The sequence below is a fragment of the Hoplias malabaricus genome, chromosome 4 (genome assembly GCF_029633855.1).
Source record: "Hoplias malabaricus isolate fHopMal1 chromosome 4, fHopMal1.hap1, whole genome shotgun sequence".
Lineage (NCBI taxonomy): Eukaryota > Metazoa > Chordata > Actinopteri > Characiformes > Erythrinidae > Hoplias > Hoplias malabaricus.
This window is the reverse complement of record NC_089803.1, coordinates 63,390,839-63,411,120: the sequence shown is the minus strand read 5'-3', so window position 1 is coordinate 63,411,120 and position 20,282 is coordinate 63,390,839. Positions and strand designations below refer to the sequence as shown.

At 36.8% G+C, this 20,282-nt stretch overlaps 1 protein-coding gene across 1 annotated transcript in view; it reads right to left on the bottom strand.

The window, feature by feature from the left end:
* ppfia2 (PTPRF interacting protein alpha 2) overlaps positions 1-20,282 on the bottom strand; it is a 55,084-nt gene that overhangs the window by 29,641 nt on the left and 5,161 nt on the right. Inside the window, exons 2-11 of the mRNA XM_066668558.1 lie at positions 18,702-18,866; positions 15,031-15,105; positions 7,845-7,949; positions 5,332-5,553; positions 4,359-4,505; positions 3,237-3,371; positions 1,557-1,640; positions 1,211-1,342; positions 492-554; positions 41-132 (exon numbers count right to left, since the gene is read on the bottom strand). Coding sequence (XP_066524655.1) covers positions 41-132; positions 492-554; positions 1,211-1,342; positions 1,557-1,640; positions 3,237-3,371; positions 4,359-4,505; positions 5,332-5,553; positions 7,845-7,949; positions 15,031-15,105; positions 18,702-18,812 — 1,166 coding nt within the window. The 5' untranslated portion in view covers positions 18,813-18,866. The remainder of the gene's footprint in view (positions 1-40; positions 133-491; positions 555-1,210; positions 1,343-1,556; positions 1,641-3,236; positions 3,372-4,358; positions 4,506-5,331; positions 5,554-7,844; positions 7,950-15,030; positions 15,106-18,701; positions 18,867-20,282) is intronic.

The following is a 20,282-nucleotide window of genomic DNA, read 5'->3' as shown; positions in this document are numbered from 1 at the left end:
TATACAAAAAACCTCTGGATATACTGAGTATCTTTTTCACCGTGATAGTGTTGGCTCTGTCAGTGATCCCGCCCTCAGCCGGAACTGATCCAGCTCTGTCCTCAACTTCTCAATCTCCTCTGCCAACTGTCCCTGCAAACATTTGAATGCATACAAACTCAGTACCTTTAAACTCTGGTCCAGTCTCCACCCACAAACATCTTCTTTCCTAGCTAATGTTGCTGAGCTAGAGAGTAATTTATAATTACTTTCAACCTAATGAGAAATTTTAACACAACTCAGTTTATGTGACAAAACCTAATATCCAATAATAAATTAGAAAGGATTTTATATTACATTTTAATTGTTAAATTATACATAAATATTATAAATAAATAATTGATTCTAAATGTAGATATAAAAGTTTTGTCCTGTCATTTCCAGCTTTATTCTGTTTTCTTGAATAAACCAATCTAAGAGAAAATGTATGAATAGAACAATAAATCAGTTACCTTTTCATGTATGGAGTCTTCCAGCTGTTTCCTGTAGTTTTCTGAGTCTTGTATTAAAATGTTCTGCAAGAAAGAGAAAGAAAGGCATGCAGTAACCTTGCTTAATTTATTAGTGCATCATTAAATAATTATTTAGAAAAGGGTTATTACAATTGTTATTACAATAACTAATAATAAAAAATAAGACACCTTTGCATTGCATGATATAACAACTTTTCCAGAAATTAACATAAACAACATATTGCAGCAGCTTTTCTGATGAACTTACATTTGTGAATAACTGCTCATACAACATTTCTTCTGATATGAAAAATATTAATTTGGTAGTTTGTCCCAATTCTCTGCAGTAACAACCTCTGCTTTTCTGGGATGAGTATTAGATGGCATTTAGCATTGACATTAATGACACTGGATAGTTAGTTTTGGCTCATTAACAGCAAGTAAACTCGTCCCAAATGTACTGTAGTGATGAAGCACTACCAAAAACACTTGCAAAAGGTGGTGTTTGTGATCTAGAACCAACTACCTAACGACAATGTTCCAAACCCTAGTGTATATCCTTAACAGAAGAGTATACTCTCTTCTGCAATGTGGAACAAACTTCTAATTAATACATTTCAAGAGAAAATTTTAGATGGCAGTGTGTTTAGAAATGTTGGCCATGTAGAAGTCAAACCAGGACTAGCACGATATCAAAATGGAGCAGTTTAAAGACGAACCTTGTCTTCCAGAGCTGCCATCCTCTCTTTCAGATGGAGCTGGAGTCTCTCGTTAGATTCTGTGAGCAGGCGGTCCACTGTGTCTGACAGGCGTTTATTGTGCTCTTCATTCATCTTTTCTCTCTGACGAGCCTGTAGCAACACACACACACAAACACACATATATGTTCATAAACAATAAAATCATATTAAAAAATATTAATTATTTAATACCAATAAAAGGTGTTAAGGTCAATTAGACTGCAATTTAAGGGGACAGTTACAATGATATCTTCTGTTATGTCTCTAACAGTAAGTAGTGAATATGACTGAGAAACCGGAAAATAGTGCTGGTGGTGATACACACTCTCAGAAGTTCCTGGTTCTTCTCCTCCAGCTGCCCTTCTAACTGTCGCATTCTCTCTTCAATACTGCCATGTCTTTCTTCTGCCTGTAGGATACAGACCCATTCATGCACACACACACAAAAAAAAAGAGACACCAACAGAGATGCACCATATTGCTGCAACATACCACTGCTGAATGTCTTAAGGCTTTTGTGACTTAAAACAACCAAAGTAGATAAAAGTGTATCTGAATCTATATGTACAAATCTATCAGAAATGACATAAAGATGAAGTTATAGTTAGGTGGTACAACAGTAATGCGGTATTTAAGAATGTGGATGCTATCTCAAAATAAGGACCGTTTTTTAAGATTATGAAGTTTCGGTGTCAAATTTCTGTTCTGTGTCCGTGTCATGTGCATTTATATGCATTTAAGAGAGCCACAGGTAGGAAGCGCTCTCAGAGCTCTCTGACTGGTGGTGTCATGCTCCGAAAACTGGTGGGGGAAAAACACAAGCCCACCATAGTTGTCAGTTTAGTGCCAATTTCAGGTAATATCCAGCTGAACAAAGCTTAAAACAGACAAAATCACTCAAAAAAAAACTAATCATATTGAATCTAATTTGTGCCCAGGTGAGACTTTAAATGTGTGATTGAAGCCTCAGTTAGCTGGAACAAGGTCTGTGCTGTGGTTTTTAGCCTGTTAGCTCACCTATCTAAGCTGCTAATCCGTTAAGTAGTTTGTAATCTTGGAGCATTTTCCCCTTGGGAATATGGGAAACATCCAAGCGCACCAAAATGTGTCACTGCAAGCCAAGTGAAAATCTTACTGCCAATTGGTCAGACCTGACTGAGTGTTTTTAATAATATGAAGATTCTGTGTAAAGTTAAAGAGAAAAGCTTTAGTTAGATTGTCAGAAAAGCATTAACAGATGTGTCCAGTGTGATGGTGAAGATTATAACGAGAGACGTGATGATTTTTTGTAAAAGAACAGAAATGGAATAGTTTGTGTCACAGCCTCCAAACATTAAGATATTATTATAAATTATCTCAACAACTTTATACATATTTATGTTTAAATCCAGTTTGGCTTTAAGCTGCTGTGTTTTGAATTTAAGCTGCAGTGATGATTTCACCTGAAGGGCACGAGTGTGTTTGGCTCACACTGACAACACTATCAAAGTGCTCACTTTAAGGAAGGCCCTAGGGCTTGGTTCAACAATTGAAAGAGGGGACATCTGTCTGATTAGCTGCTAAACTTTAATAAGTTCTCTGTTTACCTGCTCTACTGCATCCAGTACATAAAGCAGCCCTGGCTATGGGAGCTGTTTAGCACCGAACTGCTGTATAAACCTGATAGCTGGGTCCGATCAAGGTTGGATCACGTTCTCATCAGAAATTATCCACACCTAGGTTCGTCTGGGACTGACCCAAGACCATCTCCTCTCGGTATGGTTGTTTTGGTTCATGATTACTTCTTTCACATTCGCCCAAATGAACCAAAGCAAGGGCTAAAACAAACCTGAGCTCAGTTTATCTGGACCACAAAGTGCAAGTGTAAAAACGTCCTTCAACATCGTTTTATCATCAGTATATATATTTCAGTGTACACTGAGCTGAACAGTGTTGAGCTGTTTAAAGTTTGTCATTATCAGTGTGTGTGTGTGTGTGTGTGTGTATGTGTTTGTGTAAGTATTACCTTGGTAAGCGCTGCTATTCTCTGAGCTAGTTCAGCCTCCACTTCTGGCAGTGTTTCTGCTTTCCTTATGGTCTGCTGGAGCTTCTGCTCAGCCAACTCCAGTCTCTCCTGCAGCTGCCTGTTCTTCTCCTCCATCTGAAATACACACACACACACACAGTCACACACCAACACATTTTAACAAAAAAAAAGGGATTGATCTTTTATAAATAAATAAACCGAAGCAGTTCCCTGTACAAAATCATCCACACACTCCCAGAAATATCTAATTAACATTTAGTCATAAAATTTACGAGGAAATCCTTTCACTTATACCGTTTTTTTTTCTAATGTAGACCTAATCTATTTTTCCTTAGACATACTTTCCTACTTTACTGTTTGGCAAATGAGAAAATTCCTATAAGAGCATCAGTCAAATGCAGCATATGTGATGTAAACAAACAAGGAACAAGAGTCTAAACGAGGGACAAGAAAGTGTCACGGTGACTCTGACCCATCAAATCAATTATGTTTATACCAAGAATACCAAGAAATGAAATTCCTTCAAGGGAGCTAAGAAAACAGAAAATACAAGATTATGCTCATTTTAAACTTGATGTCAGTAAGAGAGGTTCAAACACATGCCAAAGAACATGACTCTATTTTCTTAAGGGTACAACAGAATAAACATCATTTTAACATTTACAGACTTAGACAATTTATTCATAGCTTCTTCTCAAACTGCTCTGAATGCAATGCCACTGGAGTTCCAAAAACGTTCACCAACTTTATGTTAGCTAACAACTGCCCGGTTTGGCTAGCAATGTGTAGAGTGATGTTTGAGAGGAAGGGTGACTGCACAAAAGAACTTAAAATAAAGCTTAATTACAAACACGAATAAAGGCCAATTTATTCTCTAGACTGGTCTGTTTCTTTCAACAACTGTTTAGGTTCAGTTAGTTCACTTGCTTTTTTGCTATTCTTAGTAGTTTTTTTGTTTATTTTCCCTACACGCAAAGTATTTACTGACACATTTACCTTTGCATTTAATAATGTAAATTATTTTATAGACAGACAGAGACAGTCACACAGACCAACAACAGACAGACACAAACACACAATGTCGACATCCAGTGTACTGACCTGTCTGAGAAAAGCCTCTTTATTGGCCAATTCATTCTCCAGTTTGTCACTGATATCGTGCAGTGAGGTGGACTCTCGCTGAGCACTGAGGTAACGTTTTTCCAGAGTGACAATCCTCTCCTCCATGTCTTCTTTCTGACACATAGCCTATACACACACACACACACACACACACACACACACAGAGTCCTCTTCCTTATCATCATTCCCACTCTCATTATAAACATGTGCAATCATTATTATAATTCTTATCACCATAGTTACTATTCTCATTGTTATGTTAATGTTAACAGTGATCTTCATTTTTAATGTTATTATTATCATTTCATGATCTTATATATTTGATATGTTTATGATTAATAACATCAGGACAGGCCTCAGGACAGTATGTCAGGACAGGCTAGGATCCTTCTACTTTTGTTTTTGTTTTTTTTTCAACTCTTTTTCAAATATATGTCTTTTAAATACTGTTTATCTGATGGTGACAGTTAGCTTCTGTGTGGCAGTTAAGAGTTTTTTTTTCTCCAAGTTTTTAATCCTGAATGATCTTATATCTGACCTCCAAAGAAAAATCTTCTGGAAAAGCCTGCATTTATGTGAGAGCGCCAAAGACCAGTTTAAACAGAGCAAAACAAATATATTGGACATGGATAAATTAATACTAATTAAATATGGCAAAAATGAGACTGGAGAAGAAAGAAAACAAATAAAAATCAATAAAAACCTTCTGCTCCTCACTCCTTGTCTCTCTGGCATTTGGAGTAAATAGAGTCTACTTATTTTATTAAACAGGCTCTGAAACCCTTTCATATGTCCCTTTTAACTTTGTTTTTGTAAATGTATAGAAAACAGCTTTTCTCCCAAATTAGTAACATTTATTTATATTTTACCTAGTGTCTCATATTATTCTGCAAATGCGTTTGTAGATATTTTCATATGAGTAAATAAAAGGACAGTTGATAGAGCCCCTGACCTCTTTAATGTCTCTCTGGTATTTGCTGTTCATTTCCTCACTCTTGATGAGGTCTTTTCTGGCCGTCTCCAGCTCCTGTTCAACTTCACACACTCTGGAGGAGAGAGAGGACATTCTATCCTTCATCTGAGCCAGCTCAAAGTTCTGCTTCTCCAGCAACTCCTGCAACTCCACCACCTGCCCAGCCTCATCTCCCGACTCCAGAGAACCATTAGAAAGGCGCTGTACATAAACACACACAGAAAAACGTGTAAAAAAGCAAAAAACAACCATCATCATAGTCAGAGGGACCCAGAGGGAACACATTTGTTTGGCCAGAGCCTCACTGAGAAGAGAAAGCACTCTGTGCTCTGTTGCTCTTCCGCTGGGTTCACATATGTATAAGGTTGAATTTTACTGAGTGAATTTTCTAACTGAATGTATGTGGACTGAAATAATGTTCACTGACAAATAAATATGTTTTTTTAACTGAAGGTTTTGGGATTTAATTTGGATCACTGAAATTTTTTTCATTTAAGTAACTTCCAAAGGGATGAAGGTGGAGACGATTCAAATGAACTTTTCAGTTTGAAAGTACAAATTAGTGAAATTGCACAAATAAAAATGTAATCACCTTTTGTGATTCAGGAAGGTTTGGTTCAATTTATCATATTCAAACTGTTCTTTTATTTCAAAAGCTGTTTGACAGTTAATTACGTCCATACAGCCCTGTGAGGGGCACCTGCTGAACTGAAAATTAACTGTTTTTAAATAAAATGTCATATGTTTTTGATGATTTTTAGTGTTAGAAGTGACTTACAACTCCTTGAACTACCTATCACTTATTAATTATTACATTCATTTATGCTCATCAGATCACGATGCATATTCAAATACTTATGGTACTGCAGTTTTTAACAGAATGGTGCCAGCTGCAGAACTGTTCTTCACACCATCACAGGCACAACTTCAGCACATCAACACAGCACTAAAATTAGAGATTCACAGCTCAGAGACAGGCAGCTAAGAATAGCTCTTCAGAGTTTAAACCTCGCTTTAAAATCCTGAGTATCTGTAGTGTTTGGCAGAGAATGACGGGGTTTGTTTTTGGTGCAGAAGTGTGGGGTTTGCTGAAGATTGACTGTACGTTTTCTGGTATAAAGAGGATTCTGGTGAATGATGTTGCTTGTTTGGGATAAATAAGGATGTTGGAATGATGATGTTTGTTAGACAGTGATGGTGTTTGTGGAGAACTTTGGTGTATTACTGAAGACAGTTGGTGTTTTTATTTCTGGAATAAAAGAGTAAAATGGAGTTTGGTAGTGCACCACTTTGATGAATGATTGGTGATTGGTGGAGAATGATGATGTTTGTAGGTGAATGACGTTACTTTGCAGAGGGTTGTGGTGTTGGTTGAACAATGATTAAATTGTGAAAAGTCAACTTTGTCCAAACTATTAATGTACATCTGTAATAATTAAGACCAGTATTCATGTGAATACGTTGACTATGAATATGAACATGAAAATGTATTTAAAGGTAAGAGCAGAGACAAGAAGTCAGTCTTCCTCTTCCCTGTGTTTTCTAGGTTTACTTTTGGAGTGTGTTAGGAGTGGGAGTGTGAGGGCAGATGCACATCTGTGTACACTGCATAAACTGCTGATCTCTCCCTTTGCTTCTCTCTCCCCTCCCTTGCCTTCTCCCAACTTCACTCACCATTCTGCTCTACCTCCTCAATGTAACTTAACTCCTCAGCATGTTTTGTGCTATGAAAGTATGCTATGCATCCAAAATGTTGTATTGTGAATTTGTGAATTCAGATCTTCATCTGTGAACACATACATTCATTCATTCACTTTCTGTAATCACTTTAATCTGTTCAGTGTTGTATACGCATATAATCTCCATATAAATTCATGAAATAAATGGGATGCTCTGAGCAGCTGCACATAAGCCTAAGTTAACCATGCCCAATGCCAAGGGTATTAACTAAATGGTATAAAGCCCCAGAGGATGAAGTTCTCTAGAGTGAGGGGGCTCCATCCAGTACTTCTTGAATGAGTTGTATTGGATTTTGTGATACAGAACTAATTACTCAATACCAGTATCTGACCTCACAGATGTTTATGGAGCTGAATATAATGAAATCCTCACAGAAATGTTCCAAAATTAAGTGTAAAGCTTTCCCAGCAGCTGGTACAGCAGCACAAATCAATAAACTAAATTAATATCATTCATTTCAGAAGAAATATTGGGTGAATCCTATTTTAGCCCCTGCTTGGCAGAGAGTACACGCTCATGTAAATGGAATAATTTCTTTTGTACTCCTTTCCTTCCCTGTTAAACAGGTTCTCTTGATAAACTCTTCTCTCTTTCTCCACCAGTGGCGTGTGTGGAGAAATGTCAGTGTTTGTTGGAGAAAGATGGCGTTTTATGGAGAACAGTAGTTTGCTACAGATGGGTAGGTATTTGATGGAGAATGGTGGAGTATTTGAAAATGGTGATATTTGTTAGATGCTGAAGTATGTTTATACCTTGCCATGGACTTTTTGGTCAGTTCCCTCCAGCAGGTCCTCAGCTCCGTCTCCTGATGCAACCTTCCTCTGAAGGTGTGCATTCTGTTCCCTTAAGGCAACAATCTTTGTGGAGATGAAAAGATAAATTAAAAAGATGAGAAGAAAGGAAGGGAAATTGAGCATGTAGAAAAGTTAAAGGAAAAAAGCATGAAGAAAATACAGAGGAGCTATGTTTAAAACATTTATTAATTATTTGTTTCCTGAACAAAGTCTGTACATCAGAATTTGAAAATAAATCTTATATTAATGTGTTTTCCAATACTTTTTTAAACACAGGTGCTCAGTGCCTAGTGTGTTTTAGAGTATTTAAGGTATAACTCACCTAAATATTGGGCAAATAAGTAGTTTAAAGCTTTTAATAGAATATATAGAAAATAACAATAAAATGAAGCCTAAGGCCCATATTTATTAACCAATTTAATTCCAGAACAGTGAAATACCTGCCCTCAGTTTGAGCAGAGTGCTGGGCTTTTCCCTTCACTCTAAGGCCGAGAACAGCTTAAGCTGCAGTTGTTTGGGGTGATTACAGTAATTAAAGTGTTTTACTGAAGACTTATTCACCTGCAGCTCTGCAGGAACAGCCTTGAGGCCAACAGCTATGCTACAACTATAATTAGAGTATGTGATATATTATTTCTATTTAAACTGGAGACATATATACATATATATACACACACATACACACGCTCTAAATTTTGCTTGTTGATTCTCATAATATTCTCAAGAAAACTTATGTTATTCACAGCATAAAAACTGAGAAGGTTCCTATAGAGTTTTTGAGAAATATGTGTGTTCTTGCCTTTAGATCATCTGCAGAAAAACAAGAGTGATATCTCAGCCAATCTGAGCCCAGGGCAAGTAAAACTCAATACAGACACTTGTGGGTTTCCTGGACTCCTTTAATATTTGAAATATCTGAGTAGCTGAAGACACAAGCTAAAAAAGTTGTATTTCCTATAAAATTTTGTACTTTTCCCTGTGAAAGTTCAATGTGGTGAAACTTCAAATTTCACAAATGTGAATTAAAGACCATTTCTGCCCTTTGAGTATTCATTTACACATTTGTAATCACAGTATACAATTACAAAACAACAGTTTATTTACATTTTACTTGAGCGGTATATTGTATGGCAGGTTATCAAATCCTGGGTCTTGACCCTTAGATTGGTCACAAGCCAAAAAATTGGTCACAGGGAAAAATAATTATAATTAAATAACTTTAACAGGCACATAAACACAAAATTAACATGTACACGAAAGCCACCTTATGCAAGCTTTACATTATGCCGCAACCTACACTTTGTAGCTAGACCAGCTGCTTCTATTCTAACTCTAAATGTGAATCCCATTCCTACTCTTTGTTTTCGAGTGTTATCCTTGAAATCTTCACCTACAAAACAGGACGACAAATAAAAAAGATCAGTGCTTCATTCCCATGCTACCAGCTGTGCACAAGTCTGCAGCAATAACAGAGGACTTAAGTAAATGTAAGGCATCATACGCTTTCATTGTGTTCAGTAACTGCATATTATCACCCACTCGTGAGTCTACTTTGTCATGAAACTGCAATAACATCTGGCACTAGATTGTAATTGATTCACCACATAAGGTAGAACTCGAAACTTACTACTAGTGATGTTTTATGTTTGTTATGAAGAAAATGGTAATGATACATAAAGATTTCATCAAAAAAAAGACAATACAACCATAATTAGTGTTTTAAAGAGGAAAATATTGACTTTTGTGTGTTCATTTCCCAAAAAGAAATGAGACCCCTCACCCCTAGGCAAAACGGAGAAATAGGATTCACCTAGTGCTGGACGATATGAGCGCAAATCAATATCACAATTAATTGTACATTTTACCATGATTAAAATTAATGAACAATTATTTTGTGGACACATAACAGAATAAAAATAATTGATATAGTGATCAATTAATTGGCCAACCCTAGATTCACGCTAATTCAGAATATTGTTAATAGTTGTGCCAATATCAGTTGTATTTCATTTATAATAGTGTAGTAAACGTTCAGAGTTTGTGTTTCCTGTGTTGTGATGTACATCAATGTACAAAAAGTGGATCACTTGAAAAACGTTTGAAAAACCCTGTTCTATGGTTTCCTGCTGTTTTTCCTTAAAGGACTATTGGCTTAAACATTGTTGACTTGCAATTGGCCCAGTCAAAAATTTTTATATACGTTTCGCACCAGTTGGTGTGAATGGAATGTGCTTTTCCTCCAAGCTTCATATCAAACTCGAAGTTAAACTTGCCTTGCCTTGCCTTAAACAGACTGAGTGGCACCAGAATAATAATAATAATCCAGCTTCTACCAGAACAAACTCCATAAATCACCATCAGAGAGAGAGCGAGAGAGAGAGAGAATGTCACATTAAAAGCTAGTGGATTTTTCTGTCAATTTTCCAGAACACTGCAAAATGTTGATTAATTAGCTTTAATCAGAAAATGAATTTCCCACTGAGTGTCTTCTGCTGAGAACACAACTATCCTCTGTCACTTTTTTCCTACTAAACTCTGACAGAAACCAAAACCATTCTAAGGATTACAGTGGTTTTGGACATTTTTGTAAGACCTTGGCTTCTGTAAATATTTGAGTAGAAATCCCTGTAAGTTATGTCTTCTAACATTAAATGCTTTTTGTAGAGTACAATGTCAAAATAATTCAAACATAATGAAGATGGGTGCAGTGTAAATGGAAAATATATATTTTTAATATTTCAAAATACCTCCATATAATAGCAGTGTTTTTTCAGGTTTGGGCCAGGTCAAACATCTACATTCATTTTCCATTTTGTCAGCTCCACTGACCATACAGGAGCCTTTTGAAGTTCTAAAATTATAGAATGTAGTCCACCTGTTTCTCTGCATACATTCTTATACCCATTTCTGGACCACCTGAAGAAACCTGCTGCCTCAGTATCACCCGTAAAGTTCAACAGGATTTATGTGAGGTGAAAAAGCCGGCATAAACATGAGGGTTTTCCTTACACTTGTACCATGACTCTTCCACCCTTGCAAAAGCTGTTGCTCCAAAAAGTTGTAGTACCTCTCTTCAATTTCATTCCATCTTGTACACAAAAAGGAGCAATGATGATGAGAAGTTAGTCTTTATGTATTTTTTTTTAGCCCATTTGATCCTATGTTTTTTGTTAATTGGGGGCCTTCTTCATTTCTCCGAAATAAATGATTTATTTATTTATTTCTCCCAATCCACAGACTTCAATCCATTTTCTTGTTGGACATGGGTGTTTATGCAGGCTTTTGGATTCAATTGAGATCCCAATCTTTAGGTTTTCTTGCATTCTACATATTTATTCTAACCATTACTACTCTGCAGAATCTTCTTTACTGTGCGATTATCATTTTGAATTGTCCTGGATATTTCTAATGTTGAGGAGTCTAGTGTTGTCAGACAATGCTTTTATAATCCTCTTATTTTCTTCTGCTGTAAGAACTCTCTTTTGCCCATTTTCAAGTTTTGTTTTAACAATTGTGAACACCAACAATTGCTGTGTGTAAACAGACTTCACATGGCTTGCTAAAACAGCATGGGAGGTTATGTAATATATATAACACTAAGTCAGGACAAATTAGGGATTAATTTAGAGCAGCTGTGCTAAATAATAAAAGGACAAAATGACATATGCATTGAAAAATACATGGGCACATAATAATTCTGAACTTACTGTTAAATTCTTTCTAAAAGCTTTCCTGTATGTCTTCAGGTTAAACACTCATTCTAGAACCTTGCTGTCCATCTAGAATTCTTACAGTGGTTTTAGTATCCTGCTCTTATTTAAAAATATTTACCATGGCTCCAGAAATCTTTCTATGGCTCTTTATGTGGTTATTAAAATGTAATTAAAATGTAAATGTAAAAATATAGTGAGAGCCTTTATTATGCATTTTAACTAAATATAGTTTGCTATTAAGTGTCCTTAAAATTTAAGCACAAAACAAAAAAAGTTTCTAGAATATTCGTATAAATATAATTTTTGCCACCATTACTGTCAGTTTTTCCACTGGCCACTTTACTGGTCACTAAAAATATCAGTTATGTTTTCTGAGGTTAAATACAGTTCAGTCGGAGACAGATGGACAGCAGTGAACCTCATCGGCCCAGGCAGCACATGCAGACACACACACACACACACACACACACACACACACACACGCACACATGCACACATGCACACACATGCACACACACACACACACAGACAGACAGACAGACATACAAACACACAAACACACACACACACACACTAACACAGAGTGGCTGAGATATTTTCAGCAACAGCATGATTGACATTTGGCAGGGGGGAAGATCGTGATGAAATCAGTAAATGTTCAGTGTGTGTTTCTGCATGAGCTCCACACCATGCACCATCCTCATCATCATCCAGATATACACACATACACACCTCTCTCTCACACACACACACACACACAGGAATACATGAGTCACAGTTTATGGCAGTATTGGATGATGAAACAGAGTAATGGAGCAGAAATGAGCTTGTTAGGGAAAAGAGGTCTCATAAGCACAAAAATATTTTTAAAGGGTTTAAGGAATCTTCTAGAGAATTCCTAAACATTCATCTAAAGAAGCAAATCCAACAATTCAGATCTTGTTCTAACTGGACCACTATAGTGTTTCATAGGTAACACTTTTAAATAAGAGTACATTAAATAAGAGTAGTTAAGACTTTATTAGTACGTAAGCAATAAGGCAGTAATTACAGCATTACTAAATAATTATGTAAAGTCACAATTAATCATTAAGTAATGATAGAAACATGAACTAGCAATATTTTAGCATTTTATAAAATCCTAAAAGAATGCCAATCGATGTTAGTTCTTCTTTGTTATCATTATTAATGACTAATTGTGACATTACTTTTTCATTTAGTAAGGGTTACTTCTGTGTTAAGTATCTGAAATGAATGTACCTTTCTAAATTGTTACCATTTCTTACAATTACCACTTAACCTTGAGTTTTAAAGTGCCCTAACTCAGGGAAGCTAAATGAAATAGGCATGATGAAAATCCCAAGAAAAATTAACCCAATGTTACTATTTGCTTTATTACCAAAACAAAACAAAAAAAAAAAAAAAAGAAAAAATACAACATAAATGCACACACTGCTGTATCCTCACTCCAGGCTAAAGGGCAGGGAAGGATTATTCGGCTTCATGTTGAGCTCAGGAAGAACTCCAGAAAAAGGAGGAGTAGAGGATGAGGGAAGAAGTATGATGAACAGAAAAATAAGTGTGAGTGCAAGCTGAGGGTGTATATAGGTAAGAACAGATAAGTAAAGTAGGCTCCTTTTAAAAAGGTGGCATGGTGTGGTAGGAATGAAAGGGGGAGAGGGATCACTGGGATCATCAAGTTGGAAGAAAGATGAGGTACAAATGTTGGAAAGTACAAATGATGGGTTAAGAACAATGGGGTTGAAAAAAAAAAAAAACAGTGAATAAGTTGAGTATCAATAGTGGGTCTAGAAAGGTGAGGTAAGAAAGAGTAATGTAATTTTATCTGAGGATGTCTGTAAATGGCTAGTTGACATTAAGCAATCTCATTTATCAAATCTCAATTAACACACTACCAACAAACCTATAATTGACAAATTATTTGAAAACATGTCATTTCAGACAGGATTTAGATAACTTCTGGTTTTATACCAGGTAAAGTCACCATAAACAAGTCTAAATAGAGCTTAAAGGAACACTAGGTAATATTTTTACATTAAAGTTCATAATCAGTGCAACTTCAAAATCAATGTGATGCTCCACTGAGCTGTACTATGGAGAATAATGTCTCTGTCGTTGCTACTCCGGGTTCAGCACTACAGAAACAGCTCTAAGTAACTTTTGGAGACGGGTTGGAAACCACCCTCCTCCTCTACATTTATTTCAGTACAGTGCTGTAAAAGGGAATTATGCTGGGGGAGCCAGAGGAGACAAAAAACAAATCTGACCTAGTGTTCCCTTAAGGTCAAAAGGTACGTATAGTGGAGTAAAATAAACACAGAAAAAATAGGTGTATGATTTAGGCCAAAATGATGCGGTAACAATTGTCAAGAAAAATAAGAGTAAGAATGGGGATAACAGCAAAAGCAAAAACAAGGAGTTAGGATGGTGGGCAATTTGTGTTTTATTTTGATGCATTCCTTTAATGAGACTACAATTAAGAGGATTTCTGCTTCTGAGGACTGGGAGAGGGGATTGTGGGTAATTCATTCTGGTTCAGAGATCAAACGTCCACACACCTCCTGATGCTCTCTAACACATTTGAAAAGAAGCTCCATCCAAGGTAAAGCGTGTCTCGCTTTGATCTTGTTCATTTCACCGCATCAAAGCAGCACAGGCAGGCATATGTGCATGTGTATGTGTGTGTGTGTGTGCATGAGTGTATGATCCTGCTTGTAGCCGGAAGTGACTGAGAGAAGAACACACTTTCTTACACGGAACAAAATTTACCTAATTAGTTAATGTACCTATTTATTATTATCAGTTCGCAGTCTACAATCAACTAAACATGTAAATAAAGATGATTTCTTTAAGGAAAAAAAATGATGATCACAGTGGTCAGATATGCAGTAAGTTCAGATCATTAGACGGGGTCATAGACTGCATTCCTGTAGCAGTGAAACTGGGTGGAGAGGTAGAGGCCTCTAAAGAGCTCTATAATTAAAGCAGTGAAATGCCAAATATCCTATACAGACTTTCAGCATAAAATAATAAATAATATATAAAAACCCCGTGAGGTTGTATGCAGTTCAGCAGACTGTGATTGACACCTCGTTTTAACACTCTGTCACACACCACCACCAACTTACACACCAGCCACAGAGAGTGTGACCTTCACTCACAGCTCTGTTTCCCTTTGTCTTGCTCTCCTTATTTCTTCGCTGCTCTTTCTTCCCCATTCTTTCTTCATTCCATCTTTTTCCCTCTTTCTCTCTCTCAGTCTTAGTTATATGATAATGACAATAATCACAACAAATGTACTCCCAGTAATGTCTGTAAACGGCTAGCTGGCATCAAGCGAGAAATCAGTAAGGGCTCCCAGTAATGTAGTATGTAGAGCAACAAAATCTCATCATTTCTTGTGTTCTTACCTCCTGATTGGCAACAGTTAGCTCCTCCTCCAAAGCAGAGACTCGTTCCAGTGAAACTCTTAACCTTTCTCTGACCTGGACATGAAAAATACATTCAAGTTACAAACACAAGGTAAAAAATGATTATAACTGAAAAATATGAGGCTCAAGAGGGGACTTTTTTTTTCAACTAGATACTATGAAGCTATTAAACTGTAAAAATTATTTGCAATCTTATCCTAAACCCTTAGGATAGCATAATCAGCATTCAAACATTAACTATCTTAAGGTTTATACACCTGCTCATCCATTTTTTGAAATGCTGAAATGTATTAAAAGAGAGTTTGTTCCCCTCTGTTAATGTAACAGTGTCTACTCTTCTGGAAATTCTTTACCCCAACTGTTGGAACATGCCTGTGACAGTTGCATTAAATCACAAGAGTATGTTGGATGATTAGTGTATGATTGTATAGATTATTAGTGGATCACAAATGCCGCTGCAATCATCCCAAATTTTTAAATGGAGCACCATAATTTCACTGTTTCACAGCCTAATGCTGAGAGGCTTTATACTTTTCCAGCCTCCACTTTGCTTTCGGCTTGTTGAAACTTATATGCAGGTGCTCCTGACCACCCCATTTCATTTTATGATATTTTTTGTGTAGATAATACAGACCACGGTTGAACTGAATGTCTACATCCACAATGGGTGTACAAAATATTTCTGTATTCCTGATATGGGCTGTGTGTGGATGAAGACGCCTGTTCCTCTGAGGACGAGGAGATTGTCAGCATCAAGATGGAAGAAACAGTGCTTTGATGAAAATCACACTCCTATCATTCCATCTTTGTATCTCTCTTTCTTTCTCTCTCTCTTCTGTCTTTTTCTTTTTTCCCAATCACCCTTTATCTCTTCTGTCATGGTTTGGTGTACAGAAATAAGTACAGAACATGGATATGTCTGCAAAGATTCATGTTTACTGAACAAGAGAATAGCAATAAAGAATCAAATAAACCGCAATAAGCAATCAAACAGACACTGTATAACAAGACTAGACAAGAGATATTGACTAAACCAAGAAACAGAGAAGAGACAGGAAACAGAGCTGAATAAGAAACACACCACAGGGAGTTAGATAAACCTAATTTATATCACAAAGACTTGGACAGAAGATTGGACCAAGGGATTAACATAGACAGAATAACTAAACACAGACATAAAACAGGATAAGCACACTGAACAGAGACAGACAAACTGAGAAATAAATACTACAAGATAAACAAAGAGACAAACACTGGACTGAAACCAAGGAGTACCTAGAGACAAAGACTGAAATCAGACTAAATCAGACACAAACTGGATACAGAGACAACAACCTAAACTCACAAACCAACAAACAACAGGCTGTGTCTGAAACGTCTGGAACACCGTCTACTGAGGCAGTATTCTAAGGGAGGGAGGTAGCTGTGTCTGAATCGAATGTGCATAGAAAACACTGCCTACTAATGTTCCTATGTTTGGCCAATTTCTGAAGGCAGCATAGAGGGATCCTTTGCTGCCTTAGAGTTCCCATAATCCTGTGTGTCAGCACGGTCAACTGGAGCATTCTTCATATTCTTAAATGTCCCTTGAAAAAGACTTAATGGAATATAAGTAATTATGGGTTTAAAGATTACAATAATCTTAAAATAATGTTCTTTTAACATATATATTTCAAATAATGTATTATTATTATTAATATTAATAATAACAATAATAAGTAAAAACAAGTAATAACAACATAATAAGCCTAGTTACTTTGGGATGAGGAGCTAAAGAGCGAATTGATGCAAATCTCAGACTTCCTTTGGTGTGCATATCTTTGCATTGCTGCCTCCTCTTCATACATATGTATAAGGAATGGTATTAATATTAAAATTAGTTTCATTTTCTTTCTTAACATCTTATTTCAGTTATAAACCGTTTAAAAAAGTATGTGTTGTTTATTACACCTCACGGCATTCAGCTGACTGTATCCTAGCAACATCATGATGTTTCAAACAGGAAATAATGGGAACACCTGTGAGAGTCACATGACACACAAGGAAAGGAGTATGGCTACATGAACACAAAGATAAGAGAATCACATGACACAAGGAAGGGGGCGTGGCTGCAGACACAAGAGGGGGAGGAAAGCAAAGCAAATGGCACTACAGGACAAGGAGAAAACAAGACAAACACAAGAGAACAGGGACAGATCCTTTCACCTCCCTCTTATTTTTGCTCATTCTGTAACACTTTCTACATCTCTTTCTCTGTCTCTTATACATCTCTCTCTATTTTCTTTTCTCTATTCACTTCATCTTTCCTCTTCTATACTAGACTTCTAGACTCTCTCTCTCTCTCTCTCTGCATGTCTGAAACAGCACCCTATTCACTGTATAGTGCACCATTTTTGGGTTCCGCCATTTTGTATGAATGTCCGAAAACCTAGTGCAGAATTTTCAGTGCACTCAATAATACCATAATGCACCGCAACAGTTAGTGTACAACTCATGCACACTAACTGACACTAGTGGATAGCAGATACCCATAATGCACTGCATTGGTAAAAACCTGAATGAGTTAGTGTTCAAAATCGTTCACTACCCTCCTGAATTCCGTTCCCTATAATAGCACACTGTATAATGAGTAATATGGAGAATAGTGAATAGGGAGCCATTTCAAACAGTGTCACTCTCTCTACTCATGTGACCTTGCCATTTTTGTCTGTTTTTCCCATTTCCCCTCCCTTCATTGTTCTGTATTTATATTCTTTGATTAATTTTATCTTCACTGACCCTTTGTGTCCCTCAACAAATGAGCTTGAACTTTGAATATCTCTCTCTCTCTCTTTCTCTCTTCCTGCTATGAATCACAGGGTTTTTATTTGCACCTGGTGAATGGCTGTATCTGTCGACTGCTGTAGAATGGATTACTGCTGGAGTTATAGCCACAGAGGAGCTGCAGTTATCAATCTATCTACAGCCCACAGCAAACAGGCAGCAGAGAGAGGCAAACAGCCTTGCACCAAGACATTGTCCAATACACTGTTTGTCCAGATGTTTGAGAACGCTCTTTATAATGGGGACCTTCAGCTGTTTTAAGGTTCGCCCACTGCCAAGAAACACATTAAACTGAGTACATAGTTCACATTGAATACTGTGATGCTTAGAAACAGCTGCACATGAGCCTAAGCTCACCATGCTCACAGCCAAGTGTTAACTGGATTGGTATAAATTCCCCTGGCACTTGACTGTGGGGCACTGGAACTGTGTTCTCTGAAGGGATGGAGCTTCATGTAATGCCTCTAGGTTACAGTGGTGTTTGTGATCCAGAAATTATTGTCCAGTATCAATAAATAACCACCTTAATGTTTATGTGGCTGAATGCCATCAAGTTTTCTCAGTGTAAAATCGTGTTGTTGTACATTCAAAACTGTAGGAGGGAAAAATAAGAATAAAAACAACAAGAAAAGTCAACTTAATTAGCCATTTGATTAATCCGGTACATTAACATAATTAAATAATTATGTAGATTACTATGTATTGTCTTTTCAAGTAAACAAATAAAATGTCAAAATTAGGTAGTGCACCAGTGTATTATTTATTTATTTAGAAGCAATTCCTCTAAATGTAAATCAGTGACTATATTATCCATAGCTTAAACTCACCTTTTCATCCAGTGCTTTGTGGTGTTCAAAAAGAGATTTGAGGGCTTTGAGGACCTCAACCTCACTAGACACTCCTGAGGGAGACTGGGCCTGTCGTTTCACCACCGTCATCCTCAGTGAACGCTCATGTCTCGACACCAAACACTCCAGGTGCTCCAGCAGTAACTAAAAAACACACATGCACAGTACAAAAATGTTACACTTGTAACATACTCATCAGTATAACCACTGTTAATGTGTTCTTACTCATTTCTACACTTTTCGTATCTCTATCTTTTTATATATCCCATGAACCTTTAATCATTGACAGTATAGCAGTGTCAAATGATCTCTCTCTGGATAACCTCCTCTTTCTTTCCCTCTACTTTTCTTACCATCAGTCTCTCTGTTGAGCTCTCCCTTTTTCTTCATCTGTCTCCCTCCTGATAATGTTTTTCTTTCTTTCTATTTATAAAAGAAAGCATCAGCTACTTTAATTTTTGCTCACTGCTGACAGTGAATCATAAACGTTGTTTGTATAATCTCTATGGAGAAAGGTGATGCTTTGTCACATGTGGGTTATAGGGGTATAAGGCCTCCCAGCCTCAGGCTGTGGAGGATTGGAACACCATCCAATACGTTTAGAATGCATTTACAATACGTTTGTTACCCAGAGCAAATCATCCAACAACAGTACCTGACTTCACAAGTTCTCTCATTCCAACATATTCTCATTGCAATGTTCTGACATCTAGTCTAAAGTCGTTCCATAGCAGAGGCTGTTTTGTAGTTCAAAAGAAACGCAACTCCCAGATGTTACCCTTCATGTCAGAAGAAATTGACGAGCAGGTGCACACACAACTTTAGATTTTAAAATCATTTTGGACAGTGGATTTCCTTTGGTCCGTTTATTACAAGATGTTCAAAAACGTAAAGGGCAGCCTTTGTTGTCAAATGGTATATAAAATTTGAAAAATTAAGATGAGGTTACAAAGATCTCTTATGGCAGTGGCGTAATATACGTATTCCCTAAATATTAATATTCAAGCAGGTCATTTTAAAACCAGCAAACTGTGAACTCTGCAAATGCATCAGGAGGTGTTTTAGGTATCATTCTCAAGGACAGACTTTCTATCAAACCTCATTAAAGACAAATGAATGAAAACGAATGAGGTGCTTTACACCCAGTCCTTTTACATTTGTCTCATTCTGAGAGGAAAATATGTTCAATATAACCACATTAGCCGTGACCAAATCTATTACGAAACTCTAAACAATAAAGCACTCACAACAAATTGAAACCCCTGGATCTGGCACAAAGGAGATTAGGGTAATGTGGTTTCTGCTGAGAATGAGACAGCACACCAAATCAGTCTCGCCCCACAGCCCCTAGGACAGGGAAAATACAGGAACAATTTATGTCCAAGGTTTGTACATACTCCTTATAATAAATAAACTCTTCTAATTTAAGGTGGAGCCATTTTGGACACACACACCCATACAATTTCAGATGTATTCATTTAGTGTAAATAATCTCTATAGAAAAGCATGAAACAAAATGTGTTGCAGCTGTATATGAGCCTAAGGTCACCATGTCCATTG